General features: G+C 57.3%; 10 protein-coding genes across 10 annotated transcripts; 3 read left to right on the top strand and 7 right to left on the bottom strand.

Moving 5' to 3' along the window:
- Positions 1 to 122: 122 nt before the first annotated feature.
- On the bottom strand, positions 123 to 2522 carry SPRG_07339 (hypothetical protein; the record flags this gene model as incomplete). Its single annotated transcript, XM_012346129.1, has 7 exons — positions 1695 to 2522; positions 1540 to 1647; positions 1387 to 1491; positions 1133 to 1338; positions 518 to 1082; positions 369 to 467; positions 123 to 317 (listed from the first exon to the last, which is right to left on the bottom strand). The coding sequence occupies exons 1-7, from the start codon at positions 2469 to 2471 to the stop codon at positions 123 to 125; spliced, it is 2055 nt and encodes a 684-aa protein (XP_012201519.1). The 5' UTR covers positions 2472 to 2522.
- A 337-nt stretch (positions 2523 to 2859) lies between these two features.
- SPRG_07338 (hypothetical protein) lies at positions 2860 to 4592 on the bottom strand. Its single transcript, XM_012346128.1, has 13 exons — positions 4554 to 4592; positions 4211 to 4508; positions 4079 to 4166; positions 3980 to 4029; positions 3890 to 3934; positions 3753 to 3839; positions 3626 to 3702; positions 3518 to 3575; positions 3386 to 3462; positions 3253 to 3337; positions 3098 to 3226; positions 3007 to 3038; positions 2860 to 2951 (listed from the first exon to the last, which is right to left on the bottom strand). Exons 1-13 carry the CDS (start codon positions 4571 to 4573, stop codon positions 2867 to 2869), a joined length of 1131 nt encoding a protein of 376 aa, XP_012201518.1. The 5' UTR covers positions 4574 to 4592; the 3' UTR covers positions 2860 to 2866.
- A 192-nt stretch (positions 4593 to 4784) lies between these two features.
- Positions 4785 to 5415, top strand: SPRG_07337 (hypothetical protein). Its single transcript, XM_012346127.1, has one exon. It carries the CDS (start codon positions 4843 to 4845, stop codon positions 5290 to 5292), a length of 450 nt encoding a protein of 149 aa, XP_012201517.1. The 5' UTR covers positions 4785 to 4842; the 3' UTR covers positions 5293 to 5415.
- Positions 5382 to 6089, bottom strand: SPRG_07336 (hypothetical protein; the record flags this gene model as incomplete). Its single annotated transcript, XM_012346126.1, has 2 exons — positions 5382 to 5486; positions 5508 to 6089. The coding sequence occupies 2 exons, from the start codon at positions 6087 to 6089 to the stop codon at positions 5382 to 5384; spliced, it is 687 nt and encodes a 228-aa protein (XP_012201516.1).
- Positions 6090 to 6404: 315 nt separating this feature from the next.
- SPRG_07335 (hypothetical protein) lies at positions 6405 to 9239 on the bottom strand (the record flags this gene model as incomplete). The annotated part of the gene is made up of 16 exons (XM_012346125.1): positions 6405 to 6530; positions 6577 to 6794; positions 6840 to 7119; positions 7163 to 7249; positions 7295 to 7318; positions 7366 to 7422; positions 7468 to 7553; positions 7605 to 7627; positions 7674 to 7704; positions 7746 to 7834; positions 7883 to 7969; positions 8020 to 8160; positions 8202 to 8287; positions 8340 to 8449; positions 8500 to 8658; positions 8702 to 9239. 16 exons carry the CDS (start codon positions 9237 to 9239, stop codon positions 6405 to 6407), a joined length of 2142 nt encoding a protein of 713 aa, XP_012201515.1.
- Positions 9240 to 9380: 141 nt separating this feature from the next.
- SPRG_07334 (hypothetical protein) lies at positions 9381 to 12311 on the bottom strand (the record flags this gene model as incomplete). Its single annotated transcript, XM_012346124.1, has 16 exons — positions 9381 to 9868; positions 9914 to 10193; positions 10245 to 10331; positions 10379 to 10402; positions 10448 to 10504; positions 10553 to 10638; positions 10689 to 10711; positions 10765 to 10795; positions 10839 to 10927; positions 10974 to 11060; positions 11107 to 11241; positions 11288 to 11373; positions 11424 to 11519; positions 11564 to 11583; positions 11638 to 11796; positions 11843 to 12311. 16 exons carry the CDS (start codon positions 12309 to 12311, stop codon positions 9414 to 9416), a joined length of 2184 nt encoding a protein of 727 aa, XP_012201514.1. The 3' UTR covers positions 9381 to 9413.
- A 107-nt stretch (positions 12312 to 12418) lies between these two features.
- On the top strand, positions 12419 to 15460 carry SPRG_07333 (hypothetical protein; the record flags this gene model as incomplete). Its single annotated transcript, XM_012346123.1, has 13 exons — positions 12419 to 12478; positions 12532 to 12599; positions 12650 to 12716; positions 12767 to 12889; positions 12935 to 13006; positions 13057 to 13238; positions 13290 to 13388; positions 13436 to 13711; positions 13755 to 14001; positions 14050 to 14316; positions 14365 to 14610; positions 14657 to 14822; positions 15279 to 15460. 13 exons carry the CDS (start codon positions 12419 to 12421, stop codon positions 15458 to 15460), a joined length of 2055 nt encoding a protein of 684 aa, XP_012201513.1.
- An 81-nt stretch (positions 15461 to 15541) lies between these two features.
- On the bottom strand, positions 15542 to 16246 carry SPRG_07332 (hypothetical protein; the record flags this gene model as incomplete). The annotated part of the gene is made up of 1 exon (XM_012346122.1): positions 15542 to 16246. The coding sequence occupies one exon, from the start codon at positions 16244 to 16246 to the stop codon at positions 15542 to 15544; it is 705 nt and encodes a 234-aa protein (XP_012201512.1).
- Positions 16247 to 16293: 47 nt separating this feature from the next.
- SPRG_07331 (hypothetical protein) lies at positions 16294 to 18719 on the bottom strand (the record flags this gene model as incomplete). Its single annotated transcript, XM_012346121.1, has 2 exons — positions 16294 to 17358; positions 17406 to 18719. 2 exons carry the CDS (start codon positions 18717 to 18719, stop codon positions 16294 to 16296), a joined length of 2379 nt encoding a protein of 792 aa, XP_012201511.1.
- A 1643-nt stretch (positions 18720 to 20362) lies between these two features.
- Positions 20363 to 21134, top strand: SPRG_07330 (hypothetical protein; the record flags this gene model as incomplete). The annotated part of the gene is made up of 5 exons (XM_012346120.1): positions 20363 to 20465; positions 20510 to 20639; positions 20686 to 20774; positions 20824 to 20950; positions 21004 to 21134. The coding sequence occupies exons 1-5, from the start codon at positions 20412 to 20414 to the stop codon at positions 21132 to 21134; spliced, it is 531 nt and encodes a 176-aa protein (XP_012201510.1). The 5' UTR covers positions 20363 to 20411.
- Positions 21135 to 21137: the final 3 nt, after the last annotated feature.

The following is a 21137-nucleotide window of genomic DNA, read 5'->3' as shown; positions in this document are numbered from 1 at the left end:
TGGACCAATGGCAATGACCCACACAGATGTTTGTACAAGTTGTCCAATGTACGCTGACAAAGCTCTTCTACCAATAGGTGTGCAAGGCAAGGGTAGGTTAGGTAGTTCAAAAACACGACAGGCTACGGGGCTTTCTGGACACGCGACGTCGGCGGCGTCGCGCGGGCGAGCTTCTCGCCCTTGAGCAGCTGCTTGATCTCGGGTCCTGACAGCGTCTCGTACTCGAGGAGCGCCTTGGCGATTGTCTCCAAGTCGGTGCGGTGGCGCTGGAGGATCATCGTCGCGCGCTTGTACGACGCGTCGCAGAGCTTCCGGACCTGGCATATCCCATAAGTCACATGTCATTGTCCATCACATGAGCGCTGTACCTCTTGGTCAATGAGCGTACGGGTCGCTGGCGACGTGTCGCTGTCCTTGAGGTCGTGAAAGACAATGCCAACCTCGTCGCTCATGCCATACTTGGTCACCTAGAGCGACAAGCCTCATGTGCCGGCTGCTATAGTTTCAAAAATGGTACCATGAGGTGGGCCAAGCGCGTCGCTTGCTGAATGTCCGAAGACGCGCCACCCGTGATTTCGTCCTTCCCAAAGACCATTTCCTCGGCAACGCGACCGCCCATGCACACATCAAGGCGCGCGAGAAGCTGCTTGCGCGTGATACTCGTCTGGTCGTCTTCGGGCAGCTGCGATACCATGCCGAGCGCATTGCCGCGGGGCATGATCGTCGCCTTGTACACCGGGTGCGCACCCGGTGTCTTCATCGCGACGAGCGCGTGGCCGCCTTCGTGATACGCGGTGAGGCGCGCCGACTCGGGCGAGATGAGCGCCGACTTGCGCTCGGCGCCCATGAGGATCTTGTCCTTTGCAAACTCAAAAGCCGCCATATCCACGACCGTCTTGTTGAGGAACGACGACCGGAGTGTCGCTTCGTTCACGAGGTTGGAGAGCTCAGCGCCCGACATGCCCGGCGTCGCGCGCGCGAGGATGTTGAGATCCACGTCGTTCCCAAGCGGAATCTTCTTGGTGTAGAGCTCCAAAATGTCGCGGCGACCAGCAATGTCGGGCAGCGGCACCGTCACATGACTACGTGATTGTGGACATGAGTATCTAAAATCCTGCATGGAAAATCCTACCGGTCAAAGCGACCCGGGCGCGTCAAGGCGCTGTCGAGCGACTCGGGAAAGTTGGTCGCGCCAATTACTATGATGCCTTTGTTCTGGTCGAAGCCGTCCATCTCCACGAGAAGCTGGTTCAACGTCATCTTGAGCGCCGACTGCTCCTTGAGATGGCGTGTACCACCGATCGCATCGATTTCGTCGATAAAGACAATGCATGGACCCTAGCCCAGGTTATATATGTGCATATTGATCCATGGGCATGCAAATACCTTCTTCTTGGCCGCGTCGAAGAGGTCGCGGACGCGGCGGGCGCCGACACCGACGTACATTTCCTCAAATTCGGCGCCCGACGAGTAGAAGAACGGGACGCCTGCCTGGAAACGAGAGGCTCAGGATGACTTAGTTCAATGAAAGTCGCATACCTCGCCGGCAATCGCGCGGGCCAAGAGCGTCTTGCCCGTACCGGGCGGGCCCATAAGGAGAACGCCCTTTGGCAAGTTGCCGCCCAAGCGCGTGAATTTGTCTGGGTCCTATAATGACCATGAGCGGCTGCATCATAGGACGGGATGCAGTCCACCTTGAGGTACTGCACGATTTCCTCCAGTTCCTCCTTGGCTTCGTCAACGCCCTTGACGTCGGAAAACTTTTTGTCGCTACCAATGGCGGCTGTGACCTTGGACTTGACGCCGACACCGCCAAGGCCCTTCTCTTCAATGAGCGCCGTCATCGCCGAGATGGCCATAAAGCCAAGCGCGATAACGCGGGCCGTACGCCACATGTTCTTCTTGAACCCACCATCGACCATCGAGACATACATAGGCTTGATCGGGGAGAGGCCCGTCGAGCCGACGGCTGATGACGACGCCATGTCCGAGGCCATCGAGACAGCACCGAGGCTGGCAAAGCTCGAAGGAGCGGCGAGCGGGTTCAGCGGCGCAGCAGCTTGCATGCGCGAGAAGAGCATGTTGGTGTCCATCGAGTCGATGCGGTTCGTCGCCACGAGCGCCTTGATGTACTCTCGGTACGCTTCCTGCGAGAGCACAAAGCGGCCTTCCTCGACGCGGCGGATCACAAGCGACGGGTAGTCTTTGTTGAGCGCTTGCAAAAACTTGAGCTGGCGCTGCGCATCCTCTGGGTACGCGTTCGCGTCCTGCTCCATGCGCTTCAGGAGCTTTTTGTTGTTGCCCGAGCGCGAGAAGCTGAAAAAGTTGCGGCGCGGACCGAGGAGGCCGCCGCTGCGGAGGCTTGCGCCGAGGTGGTGCTCGGACACCATGAGCGTGTTCTGCGACGTGTGCGGCAGCCGATTGAGCGACTGCTGCCAGAGGCTCATGCGGAGCAAGGATCTTGCGGCCATCTTGAACGTCGACGGCCTGTGGCTTTCAGAAATTGACCGTCTTCCAAAAAATTAACCTACAAATCATTACATTTCCATCGTATTTTTCTTGGAGGATAGCCTATATTTTGTGCAGATTTGTCCTTACCTTGTGATTTGTATGTATTTTATTGCCTATGCTCTAAAATAGTAAATGTGCCCTGTGAAGGAGAGGAGATATTTAATGCATACCGTATCCGATTATTCGAGAACGACAAGGACGCCCTTCCCGAGTTGGAATTCGGGCGCGGCGATTTTTATGTTGCGCGTCTTCAACATGATGACAGCGACCGAGCAGCACGAGCGCAAGACAGCGTACGCAATTGCGTGCATTATAAAAGCCGACACTCTAATGCGAAAGCGGATAGAACGTTTTGCTAGTCATCCGCGTCGCTGACGCCACCAGCGGTCAGTTGAATCGTGCACTCGGCTTCGGGCATGCACGGACTGTCGATAACTTTGCTACACACGATCGATAGCACTTCGTTGACAGCACCTGCGATAGCCGCAACAGTACCAGATGCGATTGTCACCGCGACCCTTCTTCATCTAATCGGATATGCAGCGGGTCAAATTGACTTCCTTGGGGTTCGCGGTGCTGCTCTTACCAAGACACGGGTGTGGCAAGCATGGGAAATCACGTGCCCACCGACGGGCTTGATCACAGGACCAAACATGGCGTTGGCACCCGGATCTGCCATGACTTGGTTGACAACGAGCACGGCAACGTTGAACTCCTATGCATCAATTAGCTCGTTGGCACCATGTGTGTCTCAAGTGCCTCTGCGTGCTTCACAAGTCGCTGCAAGTGCACGTTCAAGCGCTGCTGGCGCTCACTCAATTCCCCGCTGAGGGACGTGAGCACATAAGTCGATTGATCAAGGCAAAAGGTATACCGCCCCGAGAAATCTGTGCGGAAAAGGGCTGTGATCGAGTCGACGATGAGGAGCCGGAACGGACCGCGATCAGGATCCTAGTTGAATGTACACTTCATGAGATGGCGACTACATCGACTTCACAAACAGCACCGCAAAAAGAACGCCGAGCTTGGTGACCATGTCCATCTGCGCGTCGTGGCTATGCGCTCTGTTGAATGCAATGTGAGGTGACTTAGCGAAACTCATCCCGACTTTTACCGGGCGACGATGATGTTATCCAAAACGTCTTTGGGGTCGAGGTCGTATCGCGTCTTGGCAATCTCGGCCACTCGTTGCTGTCAATGGATGAGTGAACGACGCACCGGAAAGTCGCGTGCTCGCATACCGGACGGAAGGATCCCTCAGTGTCCACGATGGCCACTTTTCCGGCGCCACCCCCTTGGGAGCGCGGAAGCTGGGCCGTCACACAGAGCTACCGCATTGCTAAGCGTAAGACACGCGCGCTCGCTGTGTTTTGGATACCGTGTGGCACAACTGAGTTTTCCCCGTTCTGAATTCGCCGTGGACCTACAGGTACTTTGAGTAAGTAAGGTCAATGGGAAACGTCGGCACCTCCGTCACAGACATGGTCTCGATCCCACCGCCGAGAAGCATGTCGAACTCTACACCACACGGTCGTAATCTTGCTCATGGCAGCAATCGTCGTCGTACGCTTGGATCCCGTCGTGATGAAATACTTCTGCTTGTTGTTGATGAGGAGTGCACTGGCCGAGATGAACCCACTTCGTTCGCCAATGATCTAGACTCAAACGAGTGCATCGGCATCAAGAGAACACCATGTACCTTGCGTCCTGCTTGGATGAGCTTCTCTGCCTTGGCTTCGCTCACGCCCTTGACTTGGAGTAATCGCTTCATGGAGACTTGAAAGAGCTGGCCAACGGTCGCGAAGCCATCTTCCTTGAGCTTGGCAATATCCGTGGCGTTGATCCCCGCATCTTGAAGGACCTCAATGCGATCGTACGAGAGCGCTTCTTCCTCGTGGTCTTCCTCGTTGTCGCTCACGACCGCAGGCTCGACGACAGGGACCGGCTCGGCCTCCTTGGCCTGCTGCTCCTTCAGCGCCTTCTTGCTGATCTTCTCCCTACCATGCGTCCATGAAGCACCGCTCCTTGGTCGGTCGCGGTACTTCTTCATGGCAGCGCTCATCGTCCTGGTCTTCTCCTCGGCGTGGATTCGGGAATGAAAGATCGCTTGCGATTTGGGCGCGAAGACCCACTCGCACAGGTACGCTTTATTACATACGTTCCAATCGTCTTGCCATTTGTATGAGATCGTACTTCAAGTCGTACCTAAGAAATTATAGAAAGCGCAATATGAAATGTAACACTTGAACCGGACTTAATGAACGACGACGACATGCCCGCTTAAGGACGTCGTCCAATGGTAGGAAGGTCACTGCAATTTCCACGTCCACGATGATCGGCCGCCTTCACCTCCGCGCCTTGGCCCCGATGGCCCGCGCCTGCAAGACCAGCATGGCTCCGTCGACCCGCGCCATGATGGCCGCTCCGTGGAGCGCCCGTAGCATGTCTACGGACAAGATCACTTTTACCTTTATCGAAGCCGACGGTGCCAAGAAGGACGTCACAACCGCGGTCGGCGAGACCATCTTGGACATTGCCCACGCCAACGACATTGAGCTCGAGGGCGCTTGCGGCGGCGAGCTGGCGTGCTCGACGTGCCATTGCGTCTTTGATCCGACGATCTTTGCGACGTTGCCCGCGATCTGCGAAGAGGAAGAAGACATGCTCGACCTGGCATGGGGCTTGACCGATACGTCGCGCCTCGGTTGCCAGGTCAAGGTCACAAAGGACATGGACAAGATGGTCGTCAAGATCCCGGACGAGAGCAACAACATGATGTAATAGAGCGCTCTCGCCATCCTAATCGTCGTCGTCCACCAATTCTGTCGCACCACCAAGCATGCGCTGCACGACGTGTGTGTTACTGATGATTAATGCAGTAAATCATGCATGATGCGTTCAAACTCGTCGTCGAGCGGCAAGTCGCGATCCGTGAGCTCGATCGTCGTCTTGGCACGCGTAATTTGCGGCCTCGCCTTCTTCTTTGGCGATGGCACCACCACGGGGCGCACGCGGTGGCCAAGGTTCTTGAAGTGCACGCCTTGGATCGTTGGCTGTGCAATCGACGAGTGAGAAACCTTGGAGAGCACGGGCTGCGACGCTGCGTGGACGTTCTTTTGGAGGCTCTTGGCAACGTTGTCCACGATCGAGTTGCGGCGGGACCGCGGCGATGGTGGTGTCTCCCCGTCCTGCATGGCGAGCGCGATGTCGCCGTAAATGGCCTTGTACAGCGCCAACTCGTGCTTGGTTGTTTGGTGCTCTTTTTGGGCGGCGGCAAACTTTTGATGCAGCTGCGCAATCTCACTCACAAGCGCGTCTTGGTTGCTCGTCACGGTCGCCATCGTGCGCTTGACGCGCTCGGTGGCCGAGACGATCCGCTCTTCCTCGCGGTACGTGACATCGAGGCTCGCAATGCGACGCATCGTAGACATCTCGTCTCGATCGGTGAGCTCGAGAAGGTTGCGTGCACTCGAATCAAAGCCGCCGAAGCTCTTCATGCTCGTGTCCGCCAAGCTCTTCATACTTGCGTCCACGTCGAATACAAGCTTGCGTGCGCTTGGACCCAAGCCCGCAAGCATGGTGCGCATACTGCCGTTGCCCGTGCGGACGAGCAGATTTCGGACGCTGCCACTTTTGAGGCCGAGTAGATTTTTGGTGCTACCAGCGTTCTGACCGAGTAGATTTTTGGTACTGCCACCGTTTTGACCCAATAGGTGGCGCGTGCTACCGTTGCTGGGACCCATTAGGTGGCGTGAGCTCCCACCGTTCGTATGGAGGAGGTTGCGAGTACTGCCGCCTTGGTTGGGAGGAAGAGGTAGGCGCCGTGCGCTATCTTGCCTCCGTGGCGGCGTGACTTCACCCGCCACGTCCGTTTGATCATCTATTCGCCTGTTCTAGTCCCATTTATATAAGGTGGTCGCACCGTGTTCGTCGGGGGGTGCCGGTGCCACAGCCTTGAGTGAGGTTGTGGACTTGTCCATAAATACCGAGACGGCGCGATCGAGGCGCGAGTGCGACCGCTAACGCAGACACGATAAGTAGAGGTATGATCGATGCTGTGTGTACCATTCGGTTCATCGATGGGTTGCCGTCTCCGTTCGCCTTGGCCATTTTGGTCATTTGATTGCGCTTGTGGACGAATTTGGCGATGCGGTGACGCATGCTCGGGTAGTGCGTGAGCGCCAAGAGAAACTTTTCCCGCGTCAGCATCCGGAGTTCGCAAAAGCAGAGTGTGACGACGGTCGCAATGCGCAGGCAGTTACGGTTCAAAATGGCCATTTCGCCTACATTTCCGTATCCTACAAATGTATCAAGTTGATATTCCATACCAAAGTACTGCTGCTCGCCAAGGACTGCAATCTGCCGCCCCCCTTGCACGACCTCGACGGCGCCACGAAAGATGAAGAACATTTCTTCGCCAATCTCGCCTTCGATGATCACGTCTTCGTTGGGCGGGAAGCACACCATCTTCATCGAGAGCGCGAGCTCCATGAGAAAGTTGTGGTCCGCGCCTTCAAAAAATGGCATCTTGTTGAGGACGCTGTCGTTGACGGCGAGCGCAATCTTGGAGCGAAGCAGCGCTGAGAGCTCGCCGAGGATCTTGCTCTCCTACGTGACCATAGCTCGAGTTTCATGCGAGATAACACAGTACGTTGCGCAGCCTGCTGTCGGCACTGAGGCGCGTATTGAAAAAGAACTCGCGAATCTCCGAGCGTAGCTCCAACGGCAAGTCGCGCGCCTACGCATGATTGTACGTGCTCGTACGTGTACACGGCCCTTCTACCTCCATGTAGGCGTTGATGCGATCCTACCAGCGTCGGTCCATGATATAGCGAGCGCGTTTTCAAAATGTACCATTTTCTGCTGAAATTGCGTGTCGGTGCTGTTGAGATTCGACACCATTGCGACAACCTAACGCCGCATCGACTTGCCAGTCTCGCCTCATGAAAGACATACGTTAGTAATGCCGTAAGCGAAGATCCAAGCGCCGTTGATCATGGCAAAGATGCTGAAGAGGCGCTCGTCGGTGTTTTGGCCCGTCACTACATCCATCATCTTTGTCTTCCAGCCTCGGTTGTAGCATATAATAGCACCGTCGCCGTAGCCGACTGTGGTCCTACCCGTCAAGAATGAGTCAAATGATCATATTGGAAACGACGTACATGGTCATGATGGACCAGTAAAACGAGCTAACTAAGTGCACGCTCAGTTGCAGCTTTTGTTGCTGAGGGTACCATATTGCGCGTAGAGCGAGGACGCGTTTAGATCTTGTTTGGCGACCCAGCCAGTGTCGACGCCGTTCGACATGCCAAAGAAGAAGCAGCTAATGTCACGTGGATTGCCTCTCGGAAGAAACCAAGGCGTCGTGTACCTGAACCAGTGCGAGGTGACCATGACGAGGATGAAGAACTTGATGAGGCTGCTAACCGTCGACCGCACGAGAATCGAATAGTCCAGTCTAACACGGCGCTCAGTCCGCCAAGAACCATACATGCTGCGACGATGCACCGCCGTAGCGCGCGGCGCGCGCGCGTCACACGCAGCACTTTGACGAGCTGAAAGAGCTGCCGCAGCTGCTTGGATGGGTTCTGAATCGCGTGGTCGAGTAGGAGCGTGTAAGGAAAGGCGCTGGCCGCGTCCAAAAGAAACCTACAACATATGTCAACCTTTTCGTTGTGTGTCTAGGGTACCAGCTCCGAACGTAATGCGCAACGATGTGCTGTATGCGCGACTCGAGGATACCTTTTACTTCAAAGGCCGTGATGAAGTTGAGTCCCTACACCATATAGCAATCGCGCCGTTGGTCCCTTAGCACCAAAAGGACGCACCACATCGACACAAAAGAAGACGTCGACGATCCAATCAAACGTAGGGAAAAACGCCGACTGTACAATGTTGGCCGTGAACGCCAGCGCCATGGGCGTGTACACGGACGTATCTAGTTGCCTTCAATAAGTCACCTTCGACTCAGTCACTGCGTCGTCGTACAAATAAGCAAGAAGAGCGTCACAATGTCCCACCGCACGCGCAGTTTGCCCGTCGGGTGGAGCATGAACCATGGCAAGGCCCGCGTCTGCGACTTGACGGCCTGTTTGCGCAGAATGAACTCGGTGTTGGCCGCGTCGTTGACAAAATTGAGCGCTTGTTCTACGCCACACTGTAACATTAGGGGTCGCACCACTTCGAGTACCTGGTGTCATCGACTCGACGTCCTTATGGAGTGTCTGCTTGATCTTGCGAAGCTCGGCGTCGGGAAAGATTTCGCATTCGCGTGGCATGGGTATGGTTCGTTTCCGACCGAGAAAGGGCACGTGGAGGCGCTCCTTCACGCGGGGGGCGTTCCCTTTGAGTGACGTCGAGAAGCGGGACGAGAGGCGCGACGTGAGGCTCATGCGCGGGTACTTGGACGCAGCCCGCGCTTGGAACTCGCCTTGGACGATCTTGAGCTCTTCGATGGGCGAGAGTCCAACGACGTGCTCTTTCTGCGCCTGCCGCACCATGTAGGCCGACGGGACGACCGCCGACTTGGAAGGCGATAGCATCATGCCTTCTTCGATCCTTGCCTCGGCGTCCTCCTCGTCGTGCTTTTCCATCGGAATACCAATGTCGCGTCGGAGCGTCAAGTCGTCCGAGCCGAGCGGCGGCCGACCCATGAGCGTGCCGTCAAAGGATCGCACTGTGCGCAGCGGTGCGTCGGGCACAAGATCATCATCCTCGTCGTGGTCCATTGGGGGCGACGAGAAACTCTGTCGTCCGCGCAGCGACATGGTCTGCTGATCACGATTCGGGCAATTGGCCTTTCTTTAGCGATCGGTTCGTCGTCGCGTCCAGAATAACTCGGGTCCGAAACCCCCGTCCCAAGAACGTGTGTTAAATATGGTCGTGTTACTCATGTATTGCTGCTATTCGCTGCTCCATCTTTCTTCGAGGCGACCAAGCTCGACGACGAGCATGTCTTGCGTCTCGATGAGGCGCTGGACCATGGCTTCCAGATTCGAGTGGCCGTCCTGGACTTCCTGTGTCTTGATGTCCATTTGGGAAATGCGCTGAAGCGTCGACCCGACGATCGTCCCGTCGGACGACGGCTCCAAGAGACCGCTCTCCCGCGCAAGCGACACCGCGATCTTCTCCATGACCGAGACCGGTGCCACGGACGGCTGGACGCGCGAGATGGACTTGCGCGCTGAGTCGCGCTCCTTGCGGCTGTGTACGATGTGTGCGATTCGCTGGCGCATGGCCGGAAAGTGCGTGAGCGCCGAGAGAAACTTCTGGCGCGTCAGCATGCGGAGCTCGCTAAAGCACAGCGTCCGCACCGTCGCCGTGCGAAGGCAGTTGGCGTTGAGAATCGCCATTTCGCCTGCATATATATATCGTATCAATGTATCGAGTTGATATTCCTCACCAAAGTACTGCTGCTCGCCGAGAACGCAGAGTTGATTGTTGCTTTGGAGGACCTCGACGGCACCGCGAAAGATGAAGAACATTTCTTCGCCAATCTCGCCTTCGATGATCACGTCTTCGTTGGGCGGGAAGCACACCATCTTCATCGAGAGCGCGAGCTCCATGAGAAAGTTGTGGTCCGCGCCTTCAAAAAACGGCATCTTGTTGAGGACGCTGTCGTTGATGGCGAGCGCAATCTTGGAGCGAAGCAGCGCCGAGAGCTCGCCGAGGATCTTGCTTTCCTAATTCAATCAAATCAAATCTCACATCTCCCAAATGCTCTTGCGTCGTGCATTTTTGAGCTTGCTATCGGTCGAGAGGCGGGCGTTGAGAAGAAATTCACGAATTTCGCTGCGTAGCATCATAGGGAGGTCGCGGCGCTAGGTCGAACGGTCCATTGTTTATCGAGCCTGCAGTCCCTACGTACGTCCATGTAGGCGTTCACGACATCCTACGGTACGGTTGCCATAAACCATCCAAATAACCGTGAAGTTACCATCTTGCGCTGAAAGCACGTGTCGCTGGGGTTCAAATTGGCGACCGTAGCGACCACCTACGCCCAACATATCATGGGCCAAAAACTCGACAAAGCGCCTTGTACGTTTGTGATGCCGTAGGCAAAAATCCACGCGCCAACAACCATGGCAAAGATGGCAAAGGCCCGCTCTTGCGTGTTGCCGGCGCACACTAGACTCCGCGTGTTGAGCGACATCGGTGCGTCATCGAGTCTAGCCCACCGTCGCCGTAGCCGACCGTGGTCCTATATGGGACACCATGAGCATCGACATCTCCGAGCTCAAACATGCGTCGTACATGGTCATGATGGACCAGTAGAACGCATTGACTAGCGATCAGACTAGCACCCAAGAAAGATCGAACCATCGCACCGTATTTCGCATACAGCGTGTCGTTTTGGAGTTTGTGAATGCTGACCCAGCCCGTCGGGTTGCTGTACGAAATGTAGTAGAAGAAGCAGCTACAAGAAAGGCGTTGGTATGGTCACGCAGATGATGCGGGTGGACCTGAACCAGTGGGACGTCAAGAAGACGAGGAGGCAAAACTTGAGGAGGCTGCTCACGTTGGACCGAATCAAGAGCACGTACTCGAGCCTAGAGCGAATTCAGTGCTTGGATCTTTGGATAAAATAGACCGTACCGGTGCAAAATGCGCATAAAGCTCAGCATGCGAAAGAGCTTGAGGAGCCGAAGGATTTGAAACATTCCTGATGACGCCTCGGACGGCGCGAGCACCAAGTCGAACGGGAACGCCGCGAGACTATCAACGAGGAACCTAGCCGTGCTCTGCATACGTGTACGTGTCAGAGGGCAGTGCGCACCAGGTTCTTAAATAGTTGAAGACGATCACGGGCCAGCGCATCTCAATCTTGCCGCGTGTTTCGTAGGCCGAGAAAAAGTTGACAACCTAACCTCGCCAACGCTGAGGTTATCTGCAGACGGGGACAAGCGGCGTACGACGTCGGCCAAGTAGAGAAGACTAAAGGCCCATTGCGCTTTGTCGAGCTGCGTGATGATCGGGTAGACGCTGTCTCGCCCAAACGCGAGCGAGAGCTACGCGGTAGTGTCTTGAGCAGACGAGATGTAGAAAGGCGCACCGGAATGTAAAACCCGTTATCTAGTTGGTCTCCCATCAGCCACCGCAGATACGATCAGAGGGCCGGTCACGTACAGATAATGAGCGCGACGCTGAGCACGTCCCATTGGATCCGAAACCGGCCGCTGGGGTTGATGAGGTACCACGGGATCTGCTTGGCCGTCAGGTCGTCTTGGCGCGACTTCATGATGGTCTCGCCTTTGGCCACGCTCTCGACAAAGTTGCGGGCTTGCACTACGCACATGCATTCAAGTCGCCTCGGTGCTAACCAAGGACGCACCCGCCGTCATCTTGTCCACATCGTGCTCCAAGTCCTTTGCAATGCGCTTCACGTCGGGGTCGACGACGGCGGCCGTTGGCAAAATGTGGTTTTGCGTATGCGTTGAGCTGAGAAGCACGGACCTCTTGACGACTCGCCAGAGCTGTCGCTTGTGTGGCAGCAAGTGGTCATGCGTCTCGGACTGCGCTGCTTTGGCCGCGAGCTCGCCTTGGGCCAGTTTGATTTCTTCCATGGGCGACAGCCCCGTGACCTCGGCGCGCTCGGCTTGGCGGTTCATATATGCGGAAACGTGCTGGCCGTCGTCATCTTCGTCGTCGTCGGTCAGCATGAGCCCCTGCGCGATCTTGTCGACGCCACTAAGGGCCTTGTAGCCTTCCCGATCGGGCGGCTCGTCGTACGAGTCGTAAGAGTCGTCCTCATCCTTGTTGTTGTCTTCGTCGTCACCGCCAGGCGGTGGGCTCGGGCCCATAGGCCCGTTCGCCGCCGATGCCTTCTCCTTTGGCGGCCCTTGCATTCGAACTGCCCGTTCTAGAACCGTTTCCGCGTGAACCGGCGAAGTTCGAAGTTGTCGGCCCGATGAACGCGGTGTGGCTCTCGAGCCTTGAGCGCGACCTCATGGTGGCCCAGAGTCAACCTGTATCGCATGGATCTAGCAGCTGCAGGTTGCTTGATACGCTTACTACGCCTAGAACCTCCGGCCGCACACGTCATCGGGCGACCCGCCGCGTCTCCGAAAAGGCGCGAGCTCCAAGCAGTTGTACGTACACCTGTGATGCTCCGTCGACGTGACGACAAGTATCTACGCAGGCGGCCTCTTACTGTCAATAAAGACGACGAAGCGCGCTTGCGCAAGAAGAAGCTCGAAGACGGCGAGGTCGGCCACGCATTTTGGCGACTCAACATAGACATCGAATCGATTGTTAGGCGTGCTGGCGCGCGTGGTGCGACGAGAAGAACGAGCGCATCAAGGAAGAAAAGGCCAAGGAGCGGGCCAACGCGCGCGAGGCCGAGCAAGCCGAGCTCAAAAAAGCCAAGCTCAGAGCGCAGGTTCCTTCACTCTATGCCAACTCGAATCGCAACGACGAGGCGTAGAGCGAGGCGTCGTTTGACGAGTGGAAGCGCGCCAAGGCCCAGGAGCGAGCGGCCCGAAGTGAAGCTCTCGCTGTACGCTTTACCCGCTTTCGTGATTGTTATTAAGAGGCGGTGGCATGTAGCAAGACCAAGCGGCGCAGCGCGAGCTCGTCAAGCAGGTTGAAACCATTCGGATGGCCAACGTCCAGAGCCATCTCGATGCCATCGAGCGTGTGAAGCTCCTCACCGCCAAGCGCCGGGCCGCGACGCCGTCCAAGAAGAAGCGAAAGAAGAAGACATCGCCACCAGTCTTTCTCCACCCGAGGTGATGATGGACGTGCTATCTATTGGGCATGCGGATGCAGTGTTACTCTAGTACACCCGTTGCGTACATTCCAAACCAAGTCGAGATAGCAGCGCGCATGGACAACCTTGTCGCGTCGCTCGCAGCGACGCCTGAAATCGAGAGCCACAAGTCCGCCTTCGTGTTGTTCTAAGCATCTCCACGCAACGTGTATGTAGTGCGACGATGCAGAGCCAGCGCTACATGACCCAGCTGCACAGCCAGAGCGCATACCGCGCCGACTCGCTTCAGCAACTGCGCGTCTGGGCGAAACCCACGCCCGAGATTTACATGCTCGCCTCGGTGCTGTACAAGATTGTTGCACTCGAGACGCCGTCGACCGTCCAGCTCGTGGACCGATGGCGCTGGCTGCCATGGAAGATTCTACGAAGCGTCTTTCAAGACTCGCTCGTCGAGACGCTTCAAGCCGTCGCGATCGCCGATCTCGACCCTCGGTCGCTCTGCACCTCTTCCCTTCCGTTGCATGAATGTGAGTAGGTCGCTTGCGCTGCTCTATTTGCACTGCGGCCAAACCACGTTCTCGATGGCCGCGATCGAGCGACGGTCGGTGGTCGGCGCTGCGCTGCGCATGTGGGTCCACAACGTCGCCGCGGTCCACGAGCTCGTGCATCCAAGCTCGCAAGCGATCCGGTCGATCGACCAGCTCAAGCTGCACAGTGTCAGCCTCCAAGACATTGCTCACGTCGTCCTCCTCTTGCACGTGTACCCATACGTCAACGTGGCGGTACGAATCAACCTCGTCGCTCTTGTCCATTCTCTGCATATGCACAAGCGGCGCATGGCCACGCAGAGTGTCAAGCAAGCACGACTGCGCGACGGCGACCTGTCGTTGCTGCGAGAGCTGTACGCAACGCCCGAAGCACCATCGCCTTTGGCTGTTGCAGAACCCGCAACGCCGCTACGCATCCAATCCGATGCATTGGCGCACTTTTTAAAGTTTGAGGCGCCACTGCCAGCACCAAAGCCCGAGGTGCCAGCGCGGTCGAAGCTCGCGGCTCGCCTTGCCGCGCGGCTTGAAGAGCATCGCGAAATCGTGCATGTACGCAAAGGATGACCCACATCGATCGACAGCGTTGCGTGGGCGTAGGAGCAGCGTTCGGCGCATCAGCAGGCCAACGACGGCGACGACGACAACCTCGAAAACGACTTTGTCGTCGTGTACAAGCTCGCGCTGCCCAAGAAAGAGGACGCGACGACGCTCAACGTCATCAACTACCTCTCGGCCAAGCGACGCGACTCGTTGAGCCAACGGTCGCAACCGTGGAACCCCAACGAAGCACGCAAGTCCATCACCGTGCGCAGGCCGTCGACCAAGGTGGTGCCGCTGGTCTCGGTACGCCCAACATGCCAAAACCACATGTGGCGCCATGGTGCCATAGAACAAAAACACAGCCAAGGGTCCTCTGCGTACACGCGCCAAGCCCGCGCCGATTCCAGAAGAGAGAGCGTCGTCTGCCAAAAGCAAGCAAGACAGCAAGAAGCGAGACGACGATGTGCTCTTCTTCAACGACGGCTGCGCAGTTCAACAACCACGAACAGAGCGCGGTACCGAAAGTCAAGTCGACAGAAGTCAAGACCGGAGCGCACAAGTCGACGGCGGTTCCGATGCGAAATTAGTACCTCGCATTGAGATCCCTTTACGTGCAGCGACGCCACAGAGCCAAGCGACCTTGCGAGATGCGACACAGCGCGCCATGTCTCCCGCGTCAACGCCAAGAGGTACGACGACGACGGCCTCGTCGAGGGAGGACTCGAGAGCGCCAATCCACAACGAGGACGCGTGGGAAGAGACCTTCTTCGACGATCCGCAGCTGCGCTTGGCAGCCAGCAGCGATGATGGCAATAGTACCCGACGTGCAGACGCCAATCCCTGCGACGACACGGTCCGCAGCAACCATGGGCGAGCCGAAAGCAATACCGACACGGCCAAATGCAACCGTGACACTGCGGGAAAGAGCGGCGGCACCGCTAGAGGCGACAGCGCCAGTGGGATCGAATCAGCGCACGCCGCGTCGGTTCCGCTCGTCCGGGCAGACGTGCTAGCGTCCGAAGAGCTGCTCGACACGCCTCGCTCCGAGGGCGCGTGGGACGATAACGAGTCGGTCGACGCCGACGAGGCGGTGCATGATGGCCAAGGCTTGTACGCAGGCGACGACGAGTTCCTCTCCGACACGGACGCGTAAGCCAGGAAGTAAAAGCGTGCAACACGTGTGGATGTGCATAACATATATTTAACCGCGTCCGGCGCTACTTGCGTGCTGCTTTTAAGTGATCACGGTGGGCTCCTTGCGGCCCGTGTAGGCTTCGAGGGCCGAGAGGGTCAAGCCCGCGTCGATGAGCGGACGGAGCGCGTCGGCCGCCGACTGCGCGAGGTTGCCCGAGGCCGGCTCGTACTTTTCAATGTACATGCGGACCGTCGCGCCCGCGACACCCGTGCCCGAGAGGCGGAAGATGACGCGCGAGCCATCCGTAAAGATAAAGCGGATGCCCTGGTTGCGCGAGATGCTGCCGTCGACAGGGTCGTGGTACGTAAACTCGTCGTTGGTCGCAAGCGTGAAGCCGTTGAGGCTCTCGCCGGCCTTGTTGGTCGCGACCATGGCCGCCATCATCTTCTCGGCCTGCGCCTTGTCGACGCCTTCATAGTCGTAGCGGCAGTAATAGTTGCGGCCATACGTCTTCCAGTGGTTGACGACAATGTCCTCGACCGACACGAGCGGCGCGCCGGGCGTGTTCTTGGCCGCGAGGATCGAGAGCCACGCAAGCACGGCCCACATGCCGTCCTTCTCGCGAATGTGGTTGGAGCCCGTGCCAAAGCTCTCCTCGCCGCAGATGAACGGCGTGTAGTCTTCCTTGCCGTACACCTCCTTCGAGTCCATGAGGTTGCCGAAAAACTTCCAGCCCGTCGGCACTTCAAAGAGCGAAATGCCGAGCTTCTTGGCGACCAAGTCGACCGCGCCCGACGTCGGCATCGAGCGCGCGACGCCGCGGAGACCGCCCTTCTTGCGGAAGAACGGGATCACGTTCGCGTTGGCCGCAATGACGCGAGCGAGTCGGACGGCGTCACAAAGAAGCGCGAGCCGAGAATCATGTTGCGGTCCGCATCGCCGTCGCAGGCCGCGCCAAACGCCGGCACCTTGTGCGCCTGGCCGTGGATCGCCGACCCCTTGGCGTCGACGCCCATAATGTGCGTGAGCTCGTGCGCATACGTCAGGTTCGGGTCGGCGTGGTGCCCACCAAAGTCCTCCTTCGAGACAGCGTTGAGGAGGCTCGATTCGGGCGCGCCGAGCTCGTCGACAAACACGCGGTGGGCGTACGGGCCCTGGACGCCGCTCATGCAGTCGTACACAAACGAAAAGTCGTCGCGCGCAATCAAGTCCTTGATGGCCTTGAAGTCAAAGATGGTCTTGAGCAAATCCACGTGGTCTTCGGCCGCGTCAAAGACCTCGACGACCACCGTGCGGCTGCCGTCGTCCGACTTGACGCACGTGGCGCCGACGCGCGAGACATCGACGTTGGGAAAGTCCGACGCAATCTTGTACGACGCAATGACCTTGGTGTTGTTGAAGATCTCTTCCGTGAGCTTTTCGGGGGCCGGACCACCGTTCTCGCAGTTGTACTTGATGCCAAAGTCCTCGTCAATACCGCCGGGGTTGTGGCTCGCCGTCAAGATAAAGGCGCCAAACGCAACAGCGCCGCCTTCGCGCTCGCGAATGACCGCCGACACGGCCGGCGTCGAGAGAAGGCCGTTCTGGCCGACCCAGACGCGGTCGACGCCCGAGGCAACCGCCATCTTGATGATCGTCTGGATCGCCTCCTTGTTGAAGTAGCGGCCGTCGCCCGAGACGACGAGGGTACCGCCGTGGAGGTCCTTGGACGGAAGCGCGTCAAACGTAGACTGCACAAAGTTGTTGAGGTAGTGCTCGGCCATGAACGCCTTGGTCTTCTTGCGGAGACCCGACGTGCCGGGCTTCTGGCCTTCGATCGGGGCCGTCGAGACGACCGACGCCTTGAGCTTGCCGAGGCCAGGCTGGCTCGTCAAGTCGATCGTCTGGTCGCGGTACGTGCCGCTGAGCACCGTCTTCTGCTCCTTGCTGTTGTTGACGATCGTAATGTCGCCTTCAAAGCAACGTCCGGTGCAAAGCCGACATCGCCCGTAATCTTGAGGCGGTTGCAGTTGATGAGCGACGGCACGTTGCCACGGAGCGAGGCCTCAAGCTGCTGGACGAGCTTGAACTTCTTGCCGTCCAAGCCCATGACGGTCGCGTTGCCGTTGCGCTCGGGAGCCAGGACGAGGCGGTAGTCGTCCGTGACCACGTACGCGTCCGAGCGAAGCAAGAGCAAGTCATCACACTTCTTGACGGGCGCGAAGCGCGTGCGGGGCACGCACACGGCCGTCGCGTTGTCAAAGCACTCAATGGCGGCGCCCATGGCCGTCTCGAGCTGGAAGACCGCCGGCGAGTCGCCGTCCTTCGGGTCGACCGTCTTCGAGTTGCGGATCATCGGGAGCTTGATGAGGCCGCCCTGGCGGTGGAGCTCTTCCGCGAGCTTGTCCAAGCGGATCCACAAGTTGTTCGTGTTGAAGTAGCGGTGCTTGGCAATGTTCTGGAACTTGGCTTCGTCGGCCGGGTCGCACTGCGCCGACTCGCGCAAGACGAGGTGGCCATCTGAGACGCGCTTGGCGAGGTGGCCGCCCTTCTTGTCGTTCTCCGTGCGTTCGCAGCACTCCATCATGAACGACGTGTCCAACTGCGCAAAGTGCGTAAGGAGCTCCAAGTCGAGCGTCGCGCCGAGGTTGTCCGAGTTGGAGACAAACATGTACTTGTAGCCCTGGGCGAGGAGCTTGTCAAGCTTGCCTGAGCCAAGCAGCGACGGGTAAAGATCACCGTGGCCAGGCGGGCACCACTCCTTGGACGGGTTGATCTTCCACTCGGCGGGCTGCATCGTCTTGACGTCGATCTTGGGCACCTTGTTCTGGAGGAGTTCGAGGTCGATATCGCTCACAATCTCGGGGTACTTTTGCAAATAGTCGAGCGTGTCGGCGCTCGTGCTGAAGCTGTTCATCAAGATGAAGCGCACGTTCGAGTTGTACTTCTTGCGCATCTCAATGATCTGCTTGGCCGTCATGTCGAGAAAGTTGTCGCTGCCCTTGATGTTGAGGAGGCTCTTGACCTTGTCGAGGCCCATGCTCGTGCCGAGGCCGCCGTTGAGCTTGAGCACGACCGTCTTCTGGAGGAGGCTCGCATCGGCCTTGATTGACTCGCGGATCGAGCCCGGGCGGCCCTCGAGGTACGTGAGGTCGGCGACGTTCTCGATCGACGCCTCGGACATCATGCCCGAGTCGCCGCTGAGGAGCGACGCGTACGAGTACTCGAAGGCCTTGATCGCGGCCTGGCTGAGGCCGGCGGCCTCCATCTTGGCTTCAAACGCAGCGAATCCGCTCATGCTAAACAAGCTCGACGAGGGAAATTGGCAACTGACGAAGATCAGCCCCACAGTCGGCTCGCCTTGGATCCGCCCCACGCGATTCGCTGACTTTGAGTCCCATTTTCAGCCAATCAAACGATGAGAATCCATTTCTTCCATGGCAAAGAATCGTGGCGTCACACGGCCCTGCGACACGGCCATGCATTAATTAAATGACGTGTCGCCGCCGATTTTATGCAGGATGATAGGAGCTCGGCATGGGCGCGCCGACCGTGTCTCCAGGCTCGTGACGCGGTGCACCAGGTTACAGAGAGAACGGCGGCGGCGGAAGAAGAATCAGGAGGCTTGGCGTTGCGATGTCGAGGAAGGTTCCGTGGAAAGCTCGCAGTGCACTGCTAAAGACGACTCAGAGACACCCGTGAGCAATGCCACGTCGCGCAGACCCACTGCTTTGCCAGTGCCAAATCTTGCCACTCGAAGCAGATTCGAAGTGATGTGGCGGCGAGTGGTAGCATGATGCAATCGCTGGGAAACATTTCATTGCATCCTAGCACGCTACTGTGACGACGACCACCAGTCCTTCCTGTTATTTGTACCAGGCCTTGCTGGTCGGTGGCCACGTGCACGAAAAAAGGCCGAATTTAAAATGGGTTGCGAAAGCGTGACGTGGCACGGTTGGGCAGGATGGTCATTCAGCCCATCGCGGATGGAATGCAGCCTGCTGAAGGCGAATAGAGATTCGCACGGATTCAGCTCTTGCACGTGTGTGTGGAGCCTCTTGCACAAGCATCAAGACACCAGCAAAAGTCGACGCATGCAGCCTTCGATACGCTAACGTTACTACTACACATCAGTAAAGGCGACCAGCCCAGCTTTGATATTACATGGCAGCAACGCACACGGTGGTAACATCGTCGCGAAGAGCGCGCGATGGGGTACTCCTAGCGAGAATATAAAGTATTGCAATGCCAACAGCGGTCGATTTTGCAGAGGCCTTCGGGGCGGAACGTCGCCCAGGTTTGATAACGGCAACTTCAACATCGATCGGCAATTGATACAATAAACTACGCTATCTTCACTTGGTATTTGTAAGCCGCGTCATTATATTCATGTTGAAGTTGCTGCAGTCCTCACAGATGCGATCTTTCTTGGATCGACGACTTGGACCTTGTTGCTATTAACAAACGAAAACAAGATAAAGGTACGTCTTGTAGAGAGTTTAAAGCTCGCAGTTCTCTACAACTTCAATATGCTGGTAAATGCTACCAAGGGCCCTTGATGCAACTACGCAGTGCGACGCGCTGGCCTCGCATCGAGTTATCTCAGTTCTTAGTGCCGGAGTCCAGTACCCCTTCGTAGGTCCCTGCCATTTCATGACGGTCCTACGCTTGCACATGAGGTATTGCCTAGTGTGTGGATCGCTGCACGGGCATTTAGAACGGTGCCAAATCCATGGCACCTCATGGGGATAACTCGAGTTTGCTCCGTGGCAACGTCGATCTGCGTGTTGGGTGTTTAGCAATAACTATGCAAGGGCTAGGCACAACGCGTCTAGCAACTTTTGGCAGCTTAGTACTCAACGCCGTACGAGATCCATCTTCCGGGGTTGCAGGCCACAGCAATTGATTGTCAAAGGTTTTTGGCCGTTGCCAAGATCCAGGGGTTCGAAACGGATCACCGAAACAGCGAGGGGCTACACGACCACGTACGATGGCGGAAGAGAAGGACGCGAGTGAGCATGAGCTTGAGCAGCTCCAATTCAAGGTCATCCTGGTCCACGTCAACCATCAACCCTATCTGTATACTAGGTCATCATCCTTGGCGATGGCGCAGTTGGGAAAACATCGATTGCGATGCGCCACACCGAAAACACATTCTCGAATGTCTACAAGCAAACGATCGGCCTCGACTTTTACCTCAAGCGCCTTGCCCTCCCAGGTCCGTCCTCTACCACCAATGGCGTACTCATTCAGAAGGCACATAGGTGACGTCCAAGTCGCTCTCCAGCTTTGGGACATTGGTGGCCAAACCATTGGCGGCAAGATGCTCAAAAACTACATTTTTGGTGCCCACGTACGTTCTCGTGGACGCATGGCGCACGCCACAGCGTGCTATTCTCTAGGCCGTCCTCCTCGTCTACGACATCACCAACTACGAAAGCTTCCAGAACCTTGAAGACTGGTTACGCCTCGTGCAGCGCACGTTTGGGGACTCAAAGCTGCCGTACATTGGGCTCTGTGGCAACAAATGTAATACGCGTCACATACTGCGATCGATGGTGTCGCTCATGCACGTGTGCTAGGCGACATGAACCACCTGCGGACGGTCAAGGCTGCCAAGCACAAGCAGTTTGCCGATGAAAACGACATGAAGAGCTTCACGATGTCGGCCAAGACCGGCGACCGAGGTACGACGGATCAGATGCTGTCATGAATG

Source organism: Saprolegnia parasitica, assembly GCF_000151545.1.
Source record: "Saprolegnia parasitica CBS 223.65 unplaced genomic scaffold supercont2.27, whole genome shotgun sequence".
NCBI lineage: Eukaryota > Oomycota > Saprolegniomycetes > Saprolegniales > Saprolegniaceae > Saprolegnia > Saprolegnia parasitica.
This window is presented reverse-complemented; position numbering and strand designations above follow the sequence as displayed.